The sequence below is a fragment of the Labrus bergylta genome, chromosome 9, assembly GCF_963930695.1.
Source record: "Labrus bergylta chromosome 9, fLabBer1.1, whole genome shotgun sequence".
Lineage (NCBI taxonomy): Eukaryota > Metazoa > Chordata > Actinopteri > Labriformes > Labridae > Labrus > Labrus bergylta.
Window position 1 is genome coordinate 16,045,963 of NC_089203.1, and position 19,806 is coordinate 16,065,768.

General features: G+C 41.1%; 1 protein-coding gene across 1 annotated transcript in view; it reads left to right on the forward strand.

Moving 5' to 3' along the window:
- Positions 1-19,570, forward strand: part of LOC109990492 (protein diaphanous homolog 1) — a 19,971-nt gene extending 401 nt beyond the window's left edge. Inside the window, exons 2-11 of the mRNA XM_065959061.1 lie at positions 70-236; positions 371-465; positions 580-681; positions 1,144-1,383; positions 2,137-2,266; positions 2,449-2,572; positions 2,711-2,876; positions 3,295-3,427; positions 7,766-7,855; positions 17,199-19,570. Coding sequence (XP_065815133.1) covers positions 70-236; positions 371-465; positions 580-681; positions 1,144-1,383; positions 2,137-2,266; positions 2,449-2,572; positions 2,711-2,876; positions 3,295-3,427; positions 7,766-7,855; positions 17,199-17,386 — 1,435 coding nt within the window. The 3' untranslated portion in view covers positions 17,387-19,570. The remainder of the gene's footprint in view (positions 1-69; positions 237-370; positions 466-579; positions 682-1,143; positions 1,384-2,136; positions 2,267-2,448; positions 2,573-2,710; positions 2,877-3,294; positions 3,428-7,765; positions 7,856-17,198) is intronic.
- Positions 19,571-19,806: the final 236 nt, after the last annotated feature.

Below are 19,806 nucleotides of genomic sequence, written 5' to 3' on the forward strand. Positions count from 1 at the left end.
CATCACATATGCCCCCCACCCATCAAATCATTCTGCTTTAACTGCAGCTGCTTTACTGTGATTTTTAAGCAAGGGTCCTCTTTCTTCTGTCCTTCCTGAATGTAACCATCATTTCCGCCATTCTCTTTCCTCCTCTCCAGCCAAGGACCAGGATGGTGCGGATGACAAGAAGCTGGTGCAGAAGAAGAAAGTGAGGGAGCTTAAGGTCATTGACTCCAAAAGTTCACAGAACCTGTGTAAGTCTGAACATATTGATACCCACATACCAATACCATCTTTCCATGCATTTAATGTTCAACTTTATTGTAAGAAAAAGTTTTACACTGAATCCTATTTGGATAATCACTTTTTATCGTGTTTACTCATTCAGCCATTTTCCTCGGATCGTTTCGTCTCCCTTATGAAGAGATCAAGAACGCCGTCTTGGAGGTTAATGAGAAGATCCTAAAAGAGTCAATGGTTCAGGTACAATGCTCAGATCTGTCCTGTTGTTGCTTAAAATGAATCATGTTTTTACAAGAGATACCAAACACACCGAAACTGTTAAGTCATTTATATTTTCCTTTGATTGCCATGTAGAACCTGATCAAACAGCTGCCAGCACCAGAGCAGCTGAGTGTCCTGGGAGAGATGAAGGACGAATATGAGGATCTGGCTGAGGCTGAGCAGTTTGGAGTAGTGGTGAGGAATCACACGCGTGCGCACACACACACACACACACACACACACACACACACAAATGAAATACAGTAAAAAATAAAAACCTTAATTGTTTTGGTCAAATCTGTACAGTCTGGATTCCCACCTGACTTGGAGATGACTAACCACTAACATAGTGAGGAAATCAGTGTAAAGGCAGATGAAGTAGCGAAAATATTAAACTACTGAAATAGAGTCATACCGTGGTGACTATATTAGACACAGCAAATCCTCAGGCTGTTACACACAGGCTTCTTTGTTCAGCAGTGGAAGATGTGAGTAATAGATAAAATCCCCTAATTCTCACACACGCACACACATATACACACGCACACACACACACACACATACACACACACATGATGTATGTGGTGATGTATGTGTAGCAAACTTATTAGTAATGGGTCTTCAATCCCTTGTCCCTCTGCTTTTTTTTTCTCCCAGATGTCCAGCGTGAAGAAGTTGATGCCACGGCTTCAGGCCATCTTGTTTAAGCTGCAGTTTGAGGAGCAGCTGAACAACATCAAGCCAGATATAGTGTCCGTGACAGCAGCCTGTGAAGAGCTCAGGAAGAGCCAGACCTTCTCTAAGCTGCTAGAGATCATCCTGCTTGTAGGGAACTACATGAATTCCGGCTCCCGCAATGGAAAGGCGTTCGGCTTCTCCATATCGTACCTATGCAAGGTGAAATGAAGTGTTATCATAGCACAGACGCAATAAGAACTGAATGAATATGCTTGAAAAACCTTTAGTTTTTATGATATGAAAGAGGACAAGAGTGGACACACTAACATGTAGTAGATGACATGAAATATGAGTCTCATAGCATTAAGGCTGTTAAATTACCAGTGCCCTGCCTGTACTGTGATCACAGGGAGATAACGCCCAATCATTTCTCTGTCCATATTATGGCTTCATTTAGAGTGAATAGAATATTAAATCTAAATATAATCCCATGCCACATTCTTCCCTTTATAAAGGTGGGTGAAGAGAGAGAGAGATACCTGACATGAGTCCATATGTAATTAGACAGTAACATGCAATAGATTTCCACTTTGTTTTGTTTTTTTCGACTGAAGCTTTATAGGAAAGTGGATAGAGATAGAAACTGGGATGAGAGAGAGGGGAATGATGTGCAGCAAAGGGCTGAGGGTTGGAATAGAATCCAGGCCACCAGCTTTGAGGTCCATAACCTCTGTACAAGGGGTGCATGACATAACCATTAGGCTATTCAGCATCCAATGTAGTCTTATTTTTTGCAATATTGTAATAAGCAGCAAAAATGCATAGACCAGATTGACTTAATTGGCACATGTATTTAAAGTAACTATCAAATGTGTAAATGACTGACAACACAGGCATCCTTTTAAAAACCTTTGATCGATTGCCTATGACTACTCAGTGTTCACTTTTTAAACCAATGCTCTGTCCAAACAGCTGCGTGACACCAAATCAGCTGATCTGAAGCAGACACTGCTCCATTTCCTCGCTGATGTGTGCCAGGAACAGTATCCTGATGTCATGGGCTTTGCAGACGAGCTCATCCATGTGGAAAAAGCCAGCAGAGGTACATAGAACATCGAAGTGATCAATATGCATCTCTTTCCCTCCAAGAGGTCATCCATCATGATCTCTGGTTACACTTCAAATTCATGTTGATGACATACAGTGCACTCTTGTTGTAGATGTATAAAGGTGTATGAACGTAGGCGCTTTGCGTCATTAATGCCTCCGTTATGTACCCTGCAGTTTCTGCAGAGACACTTCAGAAGAACCTGGAGATGATGGGCCGTCAGATGAAGAGCCTGGAAAAAGATTTGGAAACATTTCCTCCTCCACAAAGTGACAAGGACCTGTTTGTGGAGAAGATGTCCATATCCATTTATTCAGTTACATATTTAATGAATTTTCAGCAAATGCCTTCAAAGTCTCATTTTTTTTGTATTTTTTTTAATGAATTCTAGGTTTGTACAGATACTCTGCTGCTATGTTCCTTAACACCATGTGTCCACAGTTTTGTTGGGAGCGCCTCTGAACAGTATGAGAAGCTGGATCTGCTGCATAAAAATATGGACAAGCAATTTAATGACCTGGGAGAATACTATGTCTTTGACCCGAAAAAAATCTCTGTGGAGGAGTTCTTTGGCGACCTCAACACCTTTAAAAATATGTTCCAGGTGTGTTTGTGTGGATGGAAATGTACTAACGCATGTCAGATCTGTTGAAAAAGAGCACAGGTGTTGTTTTCAGTCCTAACTGACCCCTTCAAAGTAGACAAAGATGAAAGACAAACCGGGAGGCTGCACCTGTTTGTATTGACATAATAATGAATAAGAGGCACTCCACTATATTGTCAGTTTATACATCAACTGTAATTGTATTTTTTGTGAGGGTCCTTCCTGGAGATAACTTGCTTTACCAGTTACTGTGGATAACTGCCATCAACTGGTTTTAAAGTTCTGTTTACATACACACATCACACATCTGTCTCCTTGATTTTTATACTTTCCTTATCGCACGAAGATTCCCTCACGAATCCCTCAAACATGTACTTCATGCTTTTCCTTTTCTTATACTCTCATCTTCACCCACCAGCAAGCAGTGAAGGAGAATCAGAAAAGGAAGGAGGCTGAAGAGAAGATCAAGAGGGCCAAGCTCGCCAGGGAAAAGGACGAGAAGGAAAAGGAGGAGAAACTCAAGAAGAACCAGCTGCTTGACATCAATGCAGGTCACTATTGCTCAAACATATCTGTTTACGTTTGTGTGAAGGAGAGAGAAATCCTCCATGTTTCCCAGTTTGTATTTCCCTCAGACTCCAGTTGGGGGCAGTCAGAGTCCACACTTCTGTGGGGTGTGTGTGTGTGTGTTTTGTGTTTTGTGTGTGGGCCTAAAAGAGCAACCCATTAGAATTTATAGACCAGAGTTAATCTTATGCTGATGACCTGTGTTTGGAAGTAAGTGAGTGACAATAAGCTCCACAGAAAGTGAGGACAAGGAGGATACACTCAAGAAGCCTCTGGACCTTTTTTCACTCCTCTGGGGAACGAGGGATTTGTTTCCATAAAAGCAAACTGAAAGAAGTTCTAAATCTCTTTATCACCAAAAACACATTTCCACTCTTCAATAAGATACTGTTATACTTGTAAAAATGTCCAGAAGCATATTGTCCTGTGTAACACACACACACACACAGTCTCACTCTCATCCCCTTATACACACTTTCAACACTCAAATCCTGCCTTGCAGACTTACATTTATGAAGAGGCACTTTTCCCTCTTCTCTCAGACTGTGACCTAGTTTCAGTGCATTCCTCCTCTCTCTGGCTACAGGCGAGTTCTCCTGGGACTCTACAGCTCCTCTGTCAAAATGCACTACAGCTCTACACTTTAGCTCGTTCTGTTTATTTTTATGTACATGTGCTTAAAGGCTACTGTGTCCTATTATTGTGAATGCCTCTGTTTTGCTTTGCTGATGTTTTGAAGAACCCTCGTGTTTAAAGTGTTTCTGCAGTGTGTGTGTGTGTGTGTCTGTGTGTGTGTGTGTGTGTGTGTGTGTACACAGGCAAAAATGTGTATCAGTGTATCTGTTATGTGAACATTTTACAAAAAGTCTTTCTAGCCTTTCTCCTACTGCTCCACGTTCCAGCTGGCTTCTCCACTCCTCTCTTTCTTGCTTTTGTTCCATCACTCCGTCTTCTTTTTCCCCCTTCCCTCCCCCTGTTTGTGTGCCGTTCTTTTTAAAGGGCACTTAAAGAAACAGGGAGCACTGAGGGTGTCCTTAGAATATTTTGTCTCGTTGTTAAAAGTATGGAGCAGACATTTCGTGGTGGGAAAGAAAGGTAGTCAGATTTCGTGTTCAGTCTCTAGAGGCATGCACGAATGGAACATTATAGTGCTTGAAAGATGTGTGTATGTCTGTGCATTGAGAGGCTGGGGATCATTTACGTACAGGTGGCATATTTGACTGCTCTTGTAGTCCAGAGTCATTTAACATCCCCCTATTTAAATTCATGTCTGGCATACACACCTGTCCTTTGTTCTGTATTTGCTTATAACGCTCATGCTGGATGACTAGTATACAAAGGTTTTTTTTATAGGCTACACTTTTTCTCTCTTCCTTGTCCCCCTTTCTGTTGGACATTCTCACCCATGTACTCAAATACCTTTACAATCTCGTGAATTCTCTCAATATTCTTCTTTCTCACTGTCTGTCTCTCTAAACATAATATCCCACTTGTTGTTTAGAGCCAGTGAAGGTCAGTGTGTGTTTGCAGTTTGTGGCCTTGTCATTCCTGTGTGAGTCAGACAGACAGACGCTCCCTCAGTGGAGCCTCACATGCTCCTTCCATGTGATTGTAGTTGTAGTAAAAAAATATATATATCTTTTGAGATTTTTATCAGACTATTATTTATTTCATATTTTGTTATCTAATCGTTAACTTCTATTTTTGGCTTCTTTTTGCTGTGAGGCACACAGGAGTTGAAGACTTTGGCCAGAGGATTAGCAAAGTACCTAATTCACATCCAAAAGTCCACACTCACTGTCTTTACTCCAAGTCAAGTCACATCTTTGCTCAAATAATTTTTAAGAAATATTACCTCCTCCTGAACTGAAAATCCAGTCCCTTGCTGTCATACATTTTCTTTTTGGATATATGCCAGACTGCCTTCAAACCAGCCTTTTTTCATTTCTGCAGCTAGGTGTCAGTGCTGCCTGTAAAAGATTGTTGGAGGCTGTGGGTTCTGACATTTACTAAAGGGTGTGTGCATGTGTGCAGTTCACACACCCTCTCAGATGCTGGTATGGGAACTGCCACCAGGAGTGCTCGTGCTCCACAGAGCGAACAAGACAGAGAGCCGTGTGGGGGAGGGGAGTGAGGAAGGAGTAGGGGAGAGAAGCAGATGCTCTCTTTGGGATTAGACTGTTGTTGTCTTTTTGAAAATAGGGTTAGAGGAAGAGAGAGTAAAAATAGATGATGGAGGGGAGCCTAGCTCTCATAATGTCTCACTCAGGCAGCTGTAGGAGAAGAGCACAACTACAGGAGAACAAAATATAAAATGGGGCTTCAACCTACTTCAACACTTTGTTTTCCTCTTTTTCCATGTCTTTCCTGTTTTCGGCCTGAGATACCTGTTGTCTTCAATTTTTGTAAATCTTTCTTTTCATGTCCTTTTGTCGGTTGTTGTGTGAACATCCATTAGGGGTGCTATTGCTCATCACAAGATGCTGTCCACCCTTTGTGTGTGTGTGTGTGTGTGTGCGTGTGCGTGTGCGTGTGCGTGTGCGTGTGCGTGTGTGTGTGTGTAGGCCTCAACAGAGACATCTTTAAGAGCTCATGATCTAATGCTATTACTCTAATTAATCCATCTTATGTTCTTACTTGCTCCAGACAGTACCTCACTGTTTCTACCACGCTTGTAGTTATTTGTGAGTGTGTGTGTGTGTAGAGGATGTGTGTTCAATCCATGCCTTTGCTCTGACGTTGTTGAGTTTGATTTTGCCAGCACATGTTATGTGGCCATTTCAATATTGAGTGTCAGTAATGGCACCATTGACTAGATGTCTATTTAAAAAATAATCATGTGCTTTACGAAGAGCACATGATTAACAAGTGATTGAATCCAAGGGTTTTCCCCACTTTTTCCAGCCATATTACTTATTCAACAACAAAGCAAACATTGTTAAGTTCCTGTTTGATAAATGGGACACAAATAGCTTATTACATAGTGTTGCCTTAGGCTGCACTCACATAAAGACACTACTGAGCTGTTTTTATGATGTTTTTCAGTGCTCTGTTCCAAGGATGTTTCAGTTTTAATTGAGTTCACTCGGTCAACAAAAACCCTGTTTTATACACAGCCAGGTCATTATTTGGTTTCCTAATTGCCTCAAGTACATATTCACAAATAGGTTTGTGTCTCTGTGTCCTTCCACTTGTGGTGTAACCCAACCATGTGATTAGTGCGAGTGGAAATGTGCCAGATGTGTTTCCCCGGAAGGAGGAAAACATGGCCTACATCACCCTGATGTATCTGTGCAGTTCCAGGACATGAACATTGAGGGGTGTATGTGAGCTGTGAAAAGGCTTGGGAGTGTATCAGACTTTCTCTGACGTGACAGGCGAGACAACAGGCCATCTGCTTCATGGCTTACTGAAGGATTAAATACTGAGCATGTATCCATGTGTGTGTGTGTGTGTGTGTGTGTGTGTGTGTGTGTGTGAATGTGTGTATGTGTTTATAAGTAGTACTATGTGTGTGTTTGGTTTTGGGGGTTGGGAAGGTGAAGACATAAACCTTTAACCCACAACCTCACTGCCCCTTTTTGAGACCCCTGTGTCTCTATTTAGGTTCAAAGAAAATAATTAAAACCATCTGCCCGAGTGCTGAGCTGTGCCACTGAATCCTGCCCACAGAACAATCATGACTACGCACACACACATAAACACACTTGTACACACTGTGCCCCCCTCACACTTAGTCTGGCCCCCATTCTGTGATTTAAGCCCACCACACTGAAGTCTGTGCAGACTATGTGAATGTAAACAAAGACCAATCGGCATGTACACATACACAGGTATCAGGTTCCTTTCCAGTCAGCACCCTTTAAACTGGAAGCCACACGACTCATTCTTGGCTATTTTATTGTTCAGGAGACCGTACTTGTGGTCTCAGTGGGTGTGTCATTCTGATGATGCTGAATTTGTTTACAGAGGTTATATACCCCTAAAGATGTGGTGTGTAGCCCCTAGATGTGACAATAGCTGAATTAGGTCACTGACTATGTAGGTTAATGTAGCTAATTTGCTTAAATGGCCACGTGGCTGTTAAATAACCCCTTTGCCCACCAGTGTGTTGTTGTGCGTGAGAGAATCAGAGATAGGGTTAAGATAAACAAGCAATCCCTCCAATGTTGTTGGGGGAAAAATGTGCACATCTTTTAGTGTTGTATTGATTTTCAAAATACCATTTATGTGATGTAGTTGTGTGAGTGTGTGTGTAAGAGAGATGTAAATATTCTTGAAATGTGAAGTTAAAATTATTGTTTTTATTGCTGTGTTTACAGAGGGTGATGAAACTGGTATCATGGATGGCCTGTTGGAGGCGCTGCAGTCGGGAGCTGCTTTCAGAAGGAAGAGAGGACCTCGACAAGCAGGTACACATACACAAGCAGAGCAGTCAATCTTAACAAAACATGCAGATGTTTGAAAGTCTTATGTCTTACTTGATTTACAGATTTCAGTTTCCTTTCTTACACATTTGTGGTATGCATACTACGCTGAAACACATGTAGCAGAGGAGCCTCGTTCCATCTTCCTCTCTGTCTCCATGTTTCTCTCAACCAAAAACAACAGCTTTGTTTGTGTTTCCTGGTTTCTCCTCCATCTGTTGCTGTGGGTTGTGTCAGTGTCTCTGGCCAGGGTTACAGAGGGGGGAAAGCCAATTCCACCAATGGCTGGCATGAGCACAAAAGAAGAGGAAGGCTGCCAAAGGTTGGGTGTGGGCAGCTGGGTAATTGAGAGAAGAACAACTGGTGAGGGTGTAGTTATGTAAAGGAAAAATAACAGGAATATGAATGTAGCACTGAGGAGGACAAACCAGAGTGTGTGCAGAAAGTTCAATAAGTGGGATTGCTGAGTGGGCAAAAGGCAAAACATTTAAACAACTGGCTAAAGCATGAGGAAAATACAAGCCATTATAGTCTCCCTCCACTCACAAATGTGTTGTGCTTGTTCATACTTCACCTTGATGTTAGACTTTTTCTGCACAGTAAGTGCAGGGTTGTGAGGTTCCCTTTTATGCGTATCTCTTTGAAAGGGTTTGAAGCATCAGCTACTTTTAATGTTCTTGGGAATTCAATAGTATCCAAATGATCAGACTCAACCCTTTTTCCATTTTATTTTGTTTTTGTGAATACTTTGCCAGCAAGAAATCCATGACCTGTATATGAGTACATATTCCTGTGCACAACTTAAGACTGTATTGATCTTCATTCAGGACATGTTGTTCAGTCTGGAAGCTCATAGAGGCAAGCGATAATCAGGTTAGCTGTCTCTAACACTGCCCAATCCACTTACATTCCCTTGTTGCAGAGATTTTTTTTCTCTCTTCTTTGTGTTCTGTTTTGTACATGAAGCACATTTTTAGAATAAAAAGGATTTGGTAGGACCATGCAAATAAAATGAGGCAGTGTAAGTTGTTGAAATTTTAACTTTGTAACATGATACCTTTTGTTGGGAAGTTTTTGTGCAACTATGTGAGTGGGAAAGTGTCCAGTGCCCATTAACAGAGAGAGAGAGAGAGAAAGAGAGAGAGACAGTGTGAGTGTGTGTGTTCACATGCACTATTGTGTAGGTTGAGTATTCACACATAAAAGAGGCCCAGGAAGACTGTGTGCAACCCAATACCTCCCCCAATAGAAGCCAGATGTGAAGCGGTGTTGCAGAGAGAAATAGCTCAGAGCCAGAGAGCGACTGTACTCTCCCACACTTCTCTTTTGTTTTCTTTCTCTTAGTGTTTCTTATATGCTCTTAATGTGTTTATTTACCCTGTAAATGTCATTTGCATAGCAATTAAACCGTTTGTGACAAGTGGTCGTCTGTGGTCACACTGAGAAAACATTCTATTGACGCAAACTTACTTTGATCACAAAAAGCTCAGATTATCACCTCCAAACGGACAGAGACAACATGGAAAGGAGGAAATGAAGGAAGAGGAAAAGCAGGGGAGAGTGCACTGTAAGAGAAGAAATGGGGCCCATTTGAGGGCTTAGTCAGTCACCCATACTACTGTTTGGCCACCTCATACTCCTAACAGGAAATACCTTAACATGTGTTCATGAGAGAGTGAAAGGCAGAGAGTGCCTTTCTTGTTACGCACACTTGTCTGTGGTAGGATCAAGAAGGAAGATTTAAGTGGTTGTATGTATCAGTGCCTCCTCCCAATCTCCAGTTTGCTCCCATCTTGTCCTTTTTGTTTTCTTTCAGTTCAGGGTTGAATGTTAGGTACTGAGAAGAATGTCAGCTTTGTGGGGATTTCCATTACGTATTTTAAAGTGCCGCTCCTTACCAGTCATCCCCTTTGTATTTTACACTCAGGAAGTGCTGTAACATCTTCTGCCAAACAACAGGAGTGTGTGTGTGTTAGAGGAGGCCCTATCTTAACTATATACATATATAAATATATATATCTGCCACTGCTGGGGCAACAGCAGCCTGTAGGAGTATGATTTAAAGGTTGGTGTTGGGGGGGTGTTTTTATGCCTTTTTATGCCTTTTTTTAAGAGATAGAACAGTGGATAGAGTCAGAAATAGGTGAGAGAAGTTTGGGGAATGACATACGGGAAAGGAGCCACAGGCCAGATTTGAATCAGGGCCGCCCGCTTAAGGGACAATAGCCTCTGAAAATGGGGCGCACACACTAACCACTAGGCTACAGGACCCCATGAGTAGGATTTAAACGCTCCTTTACCCAGCTCATATGCACATGGAAGAAAGTAATCAGAGTGTTTATTCAACAAGAAGTTTGACATATTAATACTATTCTGCATGCAGGGCAGAAAAGTGGACAAAGAGAAATACATTTGAGTTAAAACTTTGGTTCGTAATGTGACGGCAGCTGAAGGAAAAGTAATTAATCTTCAAAAACTTTGCAGTCAGAATGTGATTAATTGATGGAAGAGATTGTGTTGTGTTCAAATAGAGTTAATAAAACTGTCATTAGTTTGATAAATTGTTGGCTCATCTTTCCATCCTTAACGATATTGAAATAGTATGTGCCATTAGCCTTGAAGCCTTTTGAAACACTTTCATTTACCACATTTAAATGACTTTCCCATGCAAATCAAATGTACTCACGCTTCATTTAAACCCTTGTGTCCAGTGGTATTTGTGGTCAGGTGTCATGTAGTGGGACTGAATACATAAAACAAAGGCTCATCAGGTTGATCAGGACTAATCCTAGTGACATGATGTCTGTTTAAAGATGTATGAGAAAGGACATAATCATACATGTTGGCTTAAAATGTAAAAGTTATGCGAGTACCACAAAGGGACCCTTTTCCTTGAAAATAATGAAGATGATGATTTTCTGAAGGATGGAGATTGGATCTTTATTGTTTGGTATGTGTTCCTGGACTCTTCCACACAGTAACATAAGTTTGGGAGTATGAAGGAGCAGTAAAGAAAGTAAAGTGATTGTTAATTTCAAAACACTTTCACTTCAGATAATGTTGTAATAAGTTTAGATATTTTTACTCGAGTTAGTTGATCCGTTCCCAAACATTATAAATGAAGATTTTCTTCAGTTCAATGTTTCTTTATTTGAATCAAACCTACTCTTCAGTTTCTTTGATTCATTCCTGTTTGTATCCAATAGGTTTTCCATGTTGTCTCCACAGTAATTTGTGGAATCTGTTTAATGTGCCTCTCTCTCTCTCTCGCTGACCGATTTCTCTGTTCATTTTTACAGTTCTAAAACAGACATGCTGGATCATCACTTAAACAGTAACAAATATTTCTGTTTTATCATTGTGTTGTTTATTCTTTTATCAAAGTATGCTCAAGGACTTTTTGAAGGACCCTAATATTTGCGCGATGTAATCACATCTTATCTGACCTTCTACTTTAACAAATCTGGATGCCACAAGTTGTTTTATCAGGCAGCTCATGATTCTGTCTGCATTGAAACACGTTATGTATCAAGAGTTAGCATTCAGCTTGTTTAATTTCTCACTCTAAAAGATGTTTAGAATGTTGATCAAAGATGTTAACTTCCTGCATGTCGCTGGTGAGGTCAGGAGTCCGGAAGAGAAACTGCGTTAGGACAAAAAAGTCTGACAGTAACGTCAAATCCTACTTGGCTTCAGGGCCTGAAGGAGCAGACAGACTGACAGACTGGATATCGACGATCACGTTGATAGATTCTGTTCATGTTTTTATGAAGACCAGGAAATCCTCAGCACGCTGCTTTATTTACTGCAATGATTTGAAAGACTGTTATCCATATGTAATCTAGCATCAAAACCATTCAACCTGAATTTAATACGATAACGTCCATCCAGTGCAACATGCCGAGCTCACCAAACTCTGATCAAGCTTTGAAAAAGGGGAGTGCTAATTCAAAAGGAATTTAAATTCTATTAGCGCATTGTCTATTTGCCCACACTAAACCCCCTACTCAACACCTTTTAAAGGCCAATGTTAAGTTACTCCCCGGCATATACAAAACAGATTCTATAAGGAATTACCAGGAATTACCAGTCTTTACATTTCTCAGAGTAGAAAAATTTGTTAGATAGTGTTTCATGTCAATAATATTTAAAAACATTGAATTCAGACATCAGAAGTAAAAATACTCGTATTACATTAACGTGAAATACTTCATGTGGCTTATTTCACAGAGTAGCCCCCCAAACAAATCCATCTCGCATTGAATTGAAAGCCTTTATTGTCATTGTTTAACAGAAAACAACAAGATTAACAGCACGGCTCCATAGTTCCATAGTAACATATCTGAACTTTGTGAAGCTGTTCCATCTCGTCTGAACGTTGTGAAGGAGTTGATTTGGGGACACTTCTTACAGTTCAGTCTGAACGTCTTCAAATTAAGACAATGCGAGCTGAGAATGTTTAAAGTGGCCAACCAGCTGTCTTTATCAGTGACGTGGATCGGCTACTTCAGGCCGATGTCCGATATGTTTATTACATCAATATCAGACCTGATACCGATATTGGATCAGATCGGTCCCATCTCTAATGATTTCTTATCTTTTTTGAACATTGCTCTGAGGCTGCACTGGTTGCTATCCCACGTTAAAAAGAGACATGCCAAGAAATAACACACTGACAAAGGCTGATCTTCAAATAATAATTTCAACTTTAACTTATTTACAGCACGCATTCAAGGAACTCATTCTTTTCCAAGCACTCATGAAAACTAATACGGTTTGATGACATTTCTAAAATGTGCTCTGATAACCAAGCACTCACACAATAGTTTTGGAGCTAGTGGTCCCTGTTGTGTATGTAAGGGTCTTCATCACATGAAGTGTGTACCTCCTCTTTCTCTTCTCCCCTCACAGCTGTGGTTGGCTATAAACATCATCAACAGGTTGAAAAAGAAGCACTGAGGGCCTATTGAGTGTGTTGTCACGCTCATTGTGTAGCCACGAGGCTGTGGAGGCTGTATGCCCCCTGACCTTTGACCTGCACCTCAGCTCACTGTGTGTGCTTGTGCTGGTTGTGTCGAATGGGCAGACTGCATGTGGTGTCCTCAGCTGTCTGCCCTCAGTCTGTCTGCACCCCCCTTCTAACACAGACAAAACGCACACACACCAGATGCTTGCATGCCAATACAAAGACACACATGCATGTTTGCATACCAATACATAAACCCAAACAGCCACGTCACGATGCAGAAGACAGACGGCCTTGCATACTTTTTCACACACATTCACACTTGACTATTTGCTTTAAATTGTTATTTAGAGTCTGTTTGTGTTTTTTATGAAAATACAGAAGATTCAGTTCGGCTACATAAGGCTAATTTGTGTGCATATGTGTTTAATGTAATTAAAGGGCAGTCGTGTGTAGAGGAATGATGTGGCTGAACACCCATCTGCTGGGTCATGACCCTCTTTCCAGAGCAACCAATCACAGTAGCAACTAGTCACAAAGGGCCAATCACAACAGGGACCCTGAGATAAAGGGGATAGCAACAATAGAGGCACACGCTGGCTGTGAAGAAGAAAAAAAAGACCCCTATAAAGATCTGTTCTCTCACAGATGTTCACACACACTCACACACAGACACAGAGGAGAGATCATTTAGACCAATTGGAACACACTCATCAATCAGGTCTTTACTGCAGCAGTGGTGATGTCACATGCATACATAATACACTCTGAGACGACAGACCAGTAAGCTCCACATGTGCCCATTTGGGGATATAAAATGCCTGCACATCAATACCATCCCACAAACACAAGCCACTGGTGGTGTTTGATGACGTCACTTTTTCCCCACAGTCTCCCAGTGCAGAGCAGCAGTGTGTTATGCAATACGGCCTGAGGAGGGCGATATTAGTCCCCGCTCAGATAGAGACTCTCATGTAGATCCAGTTTACTGCTGCAATTTCACCGTCATGTTAGCCTGGGCACAGTTAGCATGCTGTTATGTGACCGTTACTTTGCTGCAGCTGCTTTACTTTCAGTGAACCAATATCAGAAAGATGGCTGCATCCTATTCAACCACTTGCATCACACTCCACATTTGATGTACATTGTACTGTAGGGGGGGTTGTGATATATTGAATATGTTGTTGCTACTGAGCTACTTCACTTTACCCCTACATCTTGAGCTGCACCACATTTTCAAGACGACAAAGTTTCTCTTTACTGATGTCCTTCTTTATGTGTTCTCCACCTATTAGGGCAGCACACACTGTCCAACAATGAGTTTTTTTCCATCATCAGTCTGTCATTATTTGGTCTCCTGCAGTGAAATGTGTTACAGATGATCTTACAAAGACTAAACTCTTTGTTCCTGATCGCCCCTCACTGTGCAAACATGCTCATTCAGACTCTCTCCCACCAGTAAACAGACCTAAAAACAAGCCTTTGTTGTGAGTCCCGACGTCTCGTTTCCTAGTGCTGCACACACCAGGCTTCATGCCAAGTGCATGGATCATTTGGATAAATTCTCAGCTAGTTTCCTGATACGACACACGCTGAGAGTTTCCAAAGTTTGTAGTGCCACGTATTAAAGGGCTGATCCGGTGTTTTTTCTACTTAAGTTCCACAAGGTTAGAAGGTCTGAAGAGTGATCAACATTGAAGCCAAAGTCCAAAGTGTCGATCAGGTTAGACAGGTTCTTGAGTGACATATGACATTTAATAAGATTTACAATAAGAAGTACTATTCCTCATGTTTTTGTAATATCAAAAGAGAGCTAGTTAAAATGTTTAAAGTATTCTGGACGAGAGGCTAGTTTTTGTCACAGTCACATCTTAACTCTATGACCTGCAAGTCATGTCATTCAGTAGAAGTTAACACAAAGCGCTGACACGTTCTCTTGAAGAGTGAGAGTTTCGATTTCTGTTTTTATTTTTATTTTTGTTGAACATTGTTTCTGTTTGAAAAGCTCTTAACTAAATCTGAAGTGCAGAACTAATTAAAGATAGAGTCAGTAGGTTTTTCCTAAAACATGAAATATAGATTTATACAAAAGTAATGCTGCTCAATCATCCCTTATGGGCATACCTACGTGTGTGCTGACGACTGACTGACGACTGAAGTGGATAAAGCTTGTTCCAAAGCGAGGGTGAACCTTTTGTTGGCTTTTACCCGCTGGCGTGGAGTTGGTCTGCTTGCTTTTAGACAGGCAGGAGCCAAAAACGGACAGGATCCAGTCTCTAGTTGATACACTTCACTGATAAACTCAAGAACTTTTTTTTCTTAACAAGAAGAAATATACAGTGAATATGTGTAATCTTATCCTTTAAGTATTCTAATACTTTATATGTGTGTATCTAAACTTATCAGTATATGGTGTACTCTCCAGAGACAGTTAGAGATGAATTTTAACTGTTTAAACATCAGGAGCTTATCTGCAAATTGAGCTTTTTGTATTAATCTGCAGGTTTCTGTCTTCACTCATCATTTTCCCAAGCTTCCTCCAAAACAACATCCCTCTGATCGTCACTCTTATCCCCCTCGCTCTTCTTCCTCCCTGTCTCCTCTCTCCAGAGGGGAGAGGAGGAGGAAGGAGCTGGGTAGACAGCTTTTGAAGAGCTTTTCTCTGCGGGTTGTTTTTTATTTAGGACACAGTACACACACACACACACACAGAATAACACCCACACTGACGCACACTGTTTTGGGGTCATTTGCATAATTTCTAATTAGTCAGTTTCTGAGCACAGTGGTGTTTGGAAAGGGACAGAAATAGATTTGGAGTCGAAAGTGAGAGCAGACTGAGAAAGAGGAAGCGTTCCCATGTATTGGTGCTCGTATGAAATGAAGAGAGATCTGTGTCTCAAGAGCAAAGTGATGATTTGACACCTGAGCTGATCAGACCAGCTGAGACTCGCAAATAAAGACAAGTCAACTGTGAACATGACTCTAAATCTTCAATCTCCTCTTTCTCCCCAGACTCAATTGTGTCTTTGTCACAGCTAGTTCTGGAGACCTGTTCGGTAACTCTTGTTTTTGTGTGTCTTTGCTGCATAAGAACCATGTGTCAATTGTTGGTTTGTTGTTTTTGTTACCATGGTTTGTTTGCATGCATGTGTTTGCGTCATGATTACATTTTTGTTATCAGTCCACAGAACACATTACATGAATGTTTTTGATAACAATGTGTCCTGTTGTGATGTTAACATTGCATTCATAACCGTATTTTGCATGAGGAATAAAGAGTTGTGAACATACACCAAGCATAACATAACAGCAAACACACAAACACCATCTCCTCACTGACCTATATATTTCAAAATGGCTGCTGCTACACAGCTGTCCTCCCACACAGGAGAGTGAAGAGTGGTAAAGGGTAGGGGGGGGATGAGAGAGAAGGGCAAGGCGGCTGCTGCTGGTATGTGTAGGTGGAGGATGAGGAGGAGAAATAACAGAGTAAGCATGTAGAAGAATAAAAACAAAAACGTCCTCTCTTTTTCTCTCTCTTTGCATCTCTCATCTTCTCCTCACTGAGTGTTTTCTGTGATCTATTTTATGAATTTATTTGTCGTTCCTGACATTCCTCCCCTCTCTCTTTTAATCTCTCCATCCGTGTTGGTCTGATTTTCATTCATCCCTGCCTCTTTAATCTTCCCACAGCATGAATCATCCTGCTCTTCCTGGTGTCTCCCCCTCCGTCTTACCCCACCCCTCCCTCTTTACTTTTGACTTCATTCCCCATCTTTCTGCTCCTTCCTCTTCCTGTGAACGTCACTTATATTTCCTTCCTCTCATTTTTTCTAAGTCTATTTTAGATCATGAGGAGTCTAATCTGACATTAGCATTGAGTTGCTCCAGATATCACACTAATCCACTCATATACACAGCCACACTATAAAGCCATTTGTGCATCTGTGTGTCATGGTATTGCATGTGTCTGTATGTTTGAAAAAAAAAAAGCGAGCATCCATGTTGTGATTTATCATTTTAAAACACAAGCCTCTGGTGTCCTTGGAGGTACATACTTGTGTATGTGTGTTCAGCACAGGCGTCAGTGTGTTGACTAATTGTCTGTTTTAATTTTGCAGTGAAGGTATCTGGCTGCTGATGTGGTTTTGTACTGCAAACTGACAAATATTAATCCTGTCAGATATGTCGCTTCATGGCATGCACTGACATATCTGCGTGGACTTGTTATGATATAAACATGATGTATTTTTTCCCCCCCTTTAATTTTTATGGTCTCTCTCTCTCTCTCTCTCTCTCTCTCTCTCTCTCTCTCTCTCTCTCTCTCTCTCTCTCTCTCTCTCTCTCTCTCTCTCCTAGCCAACCACCGACGAGCTGGTCATGCAGTGACCAACATTCTGGCCAAAGAGCTGATGCAGGAAGAGTCACCCCAATCCAGCAAAGTGCCCGCCAAGAAGAAGACGACAGAGGAAAGTGAGGAGCCTAAACTAGAAGGAGCAGAGTCATTAGAGGAGTTACTTGAGACTGCTCCTACGCGGTCCAATTAAGTTTTTATTTTTTCTACTCCGAGTCGGTGATATCACAACTCGGATGTATTCTGTAGTCATTCCAATGGACATTATCAATCTGAGATTATCCTCCTGCAAAAAGGTCCTTGTTTCTTTCATGCTTGTCTTGGCAGGACCTTCTTTCAGTGTAGCGGTGATGGTGTCTTCTAGGACAACAAGAAGTGGTGGAGGATGTCACCACAGCCTTAAACCCTTAGTTGTCCTTGTCTCGTCAATCTTTGGATCTTTGCCAGTTTCATAAAGATTGAATTCCTTTCTTCAGCATGTGCACATATCTGTTATTGTCTTTCTCTTTGTGAATTCTTGACTTGTGTCACCTGTCATTCATAAAGGGCATCTTTAGCAATTCCAAAGATTAACTCAGGAGGCAGCCACACTTGTTTGCGTTCATTTCCCACATGTAGACTCAGTGTCCTAAATTTGGCACATCCTGCAGGTGCTGCAGAGTTTTCTCTGGATGTTCCAGCCAAGCCCACTTAACAGTTTTTCATATCGTTTTTTTAACCTGTAAATCGTATTATTTTGTACGATATGCTGTATGTTTATGTTGCTGTTTGTAAATGTGAATATTTTTTCTGCATCATTGAAAAAGTGCCAACTATTAGAAATCCAGTCTTGTCCTTTCGCGCACATATTTGTCCAGTCACAGTTTGCACTGGAACGATGTGTGGACCAGTCTTACCAGTCAACACCTGGGTGTTCATTTGATAATTTTTTTTTATGTGAGAAGGGATTGTTTTCACTGGTGTGCATGCTTATGATTCTATAAAAAGGGGAGTGGTATACACAAACTTGTCAAAGCTATCTTACCACACATGCCCACAACAGTTACAGTATATGAAGAAAACCTGCTAATACATATGAGCATTCCCATGAACCAGAAGAAGTGAGAGTAAGATGGAGGGAGGAGGTTCTTCTGCAGTTGAACACGTCAGTTAAACCAAAAAGAAAAGCTTCTTAAAAGGGTGTTTCCACACAACCTAGCCTGAGCAGTTCACATGCCTGTGTTCATGTGCATGAGAATATCTGAGTGTGTGAAGTAAGTTGACTATATTTAGTATTTGTATGTGCGCTGCACTTCCTGCATGTGTGTGTGTTAGTCCATGTAGGTCTGAGTGTGTGCGTGCGTGATGCCATCTGTAATTACTGAACGGTACCGACCGTGCTGTCATAAATGCTAGGTTTCATAAACAGTTTTGTGGTCTTTCTGCTGAGGTTAAAGCACACTGGAAAACTGCCCCCAAACTGCTGAGACAAGTACATGTGTGTGTTCAGTTGTCTGTGTTTTTGTGTGTTTGTGTGTGTTGTTCGCCCACTTTCCCTCCCACTGAACTGCAACAGTAGTTGCTGAATGTCTGGCCTTGCTCTTATTTGTATTCAGAAGCCATCAGTAGACATGTTGCCATGATGTTGTGGTGTAATGTCTGACAGGAATCCTGCGAGATGATGTCAGCTGCTCCATGCAATATTTATTCCTATGCAAACACAATACTGTAGCCAGCCTCAGGATGTAAAAGTGTAAACCTCAGTGCTCTTAATGAACACGCTGATTCTAGATCAGTGCTTCTTACTTCTGGCGATTGAGGAAAATGTGGATCTAAAATGTCCACATTTCAGGATTCACCGACTTTTGTTAACAACGGTAGCATCTATATGAAGTCACTTATAAAATGTAAATGTCTTTTGAGCTGGAGATACGGCAAAAAAAACGAAGAGGTCTTTCAGTTACAGCAGATGTAGAAATCATTTTTTCTGATCGAGTGTATGAGATCCCTTTGAGTCCAGTAACACTGCATATAATCGGACACACACCTGCTTCTTTGATATGTCTGCCATAAACTCACGGTGGACAGTGCAAGGTGATCTGTACCAGCAGATACAAACATGTGGCTGTTTTTCAAGTTCATGAGAAATATTTAAAAAAGAAAAGGATATCAGAATACCACTGGAATATTTGTCTTTTTCTTATTTCAGTCATTCCTTTTTTCCATTTAATTTTTTAAGAGATCGTTTTCTATTTGAATTTTTACAGTTGATTATTTTAATGTATTTGAGTGGAGACAAGACTTCTGTTTCTTTCCAGAGATTGCTCTATATATCCATAACATGCACATAGTCATTGGGTTTGCTGCCACAAAGAACTATTAAAAATGTCTTAAGTCATTTAAGGTTGTCCAGCTCATTCTTTGTCATGTTGAACGTCATTCAACACGCTGAACTGTGCTCGTCGTCGGTTCATGTATTTATGTGATGAAATGTCAGTGTGTGTGTGAGATTTCCAGCTCAGTTGTGTTCTTGTATCTCTGCCAAAGTGAATTCCTTCTGAAGCACATTTCTCCAAACCTCTCTCTCTCTCTCTCTCTCTCTCTCTCTCTCTCTCTGTCATGTAAACACACTAT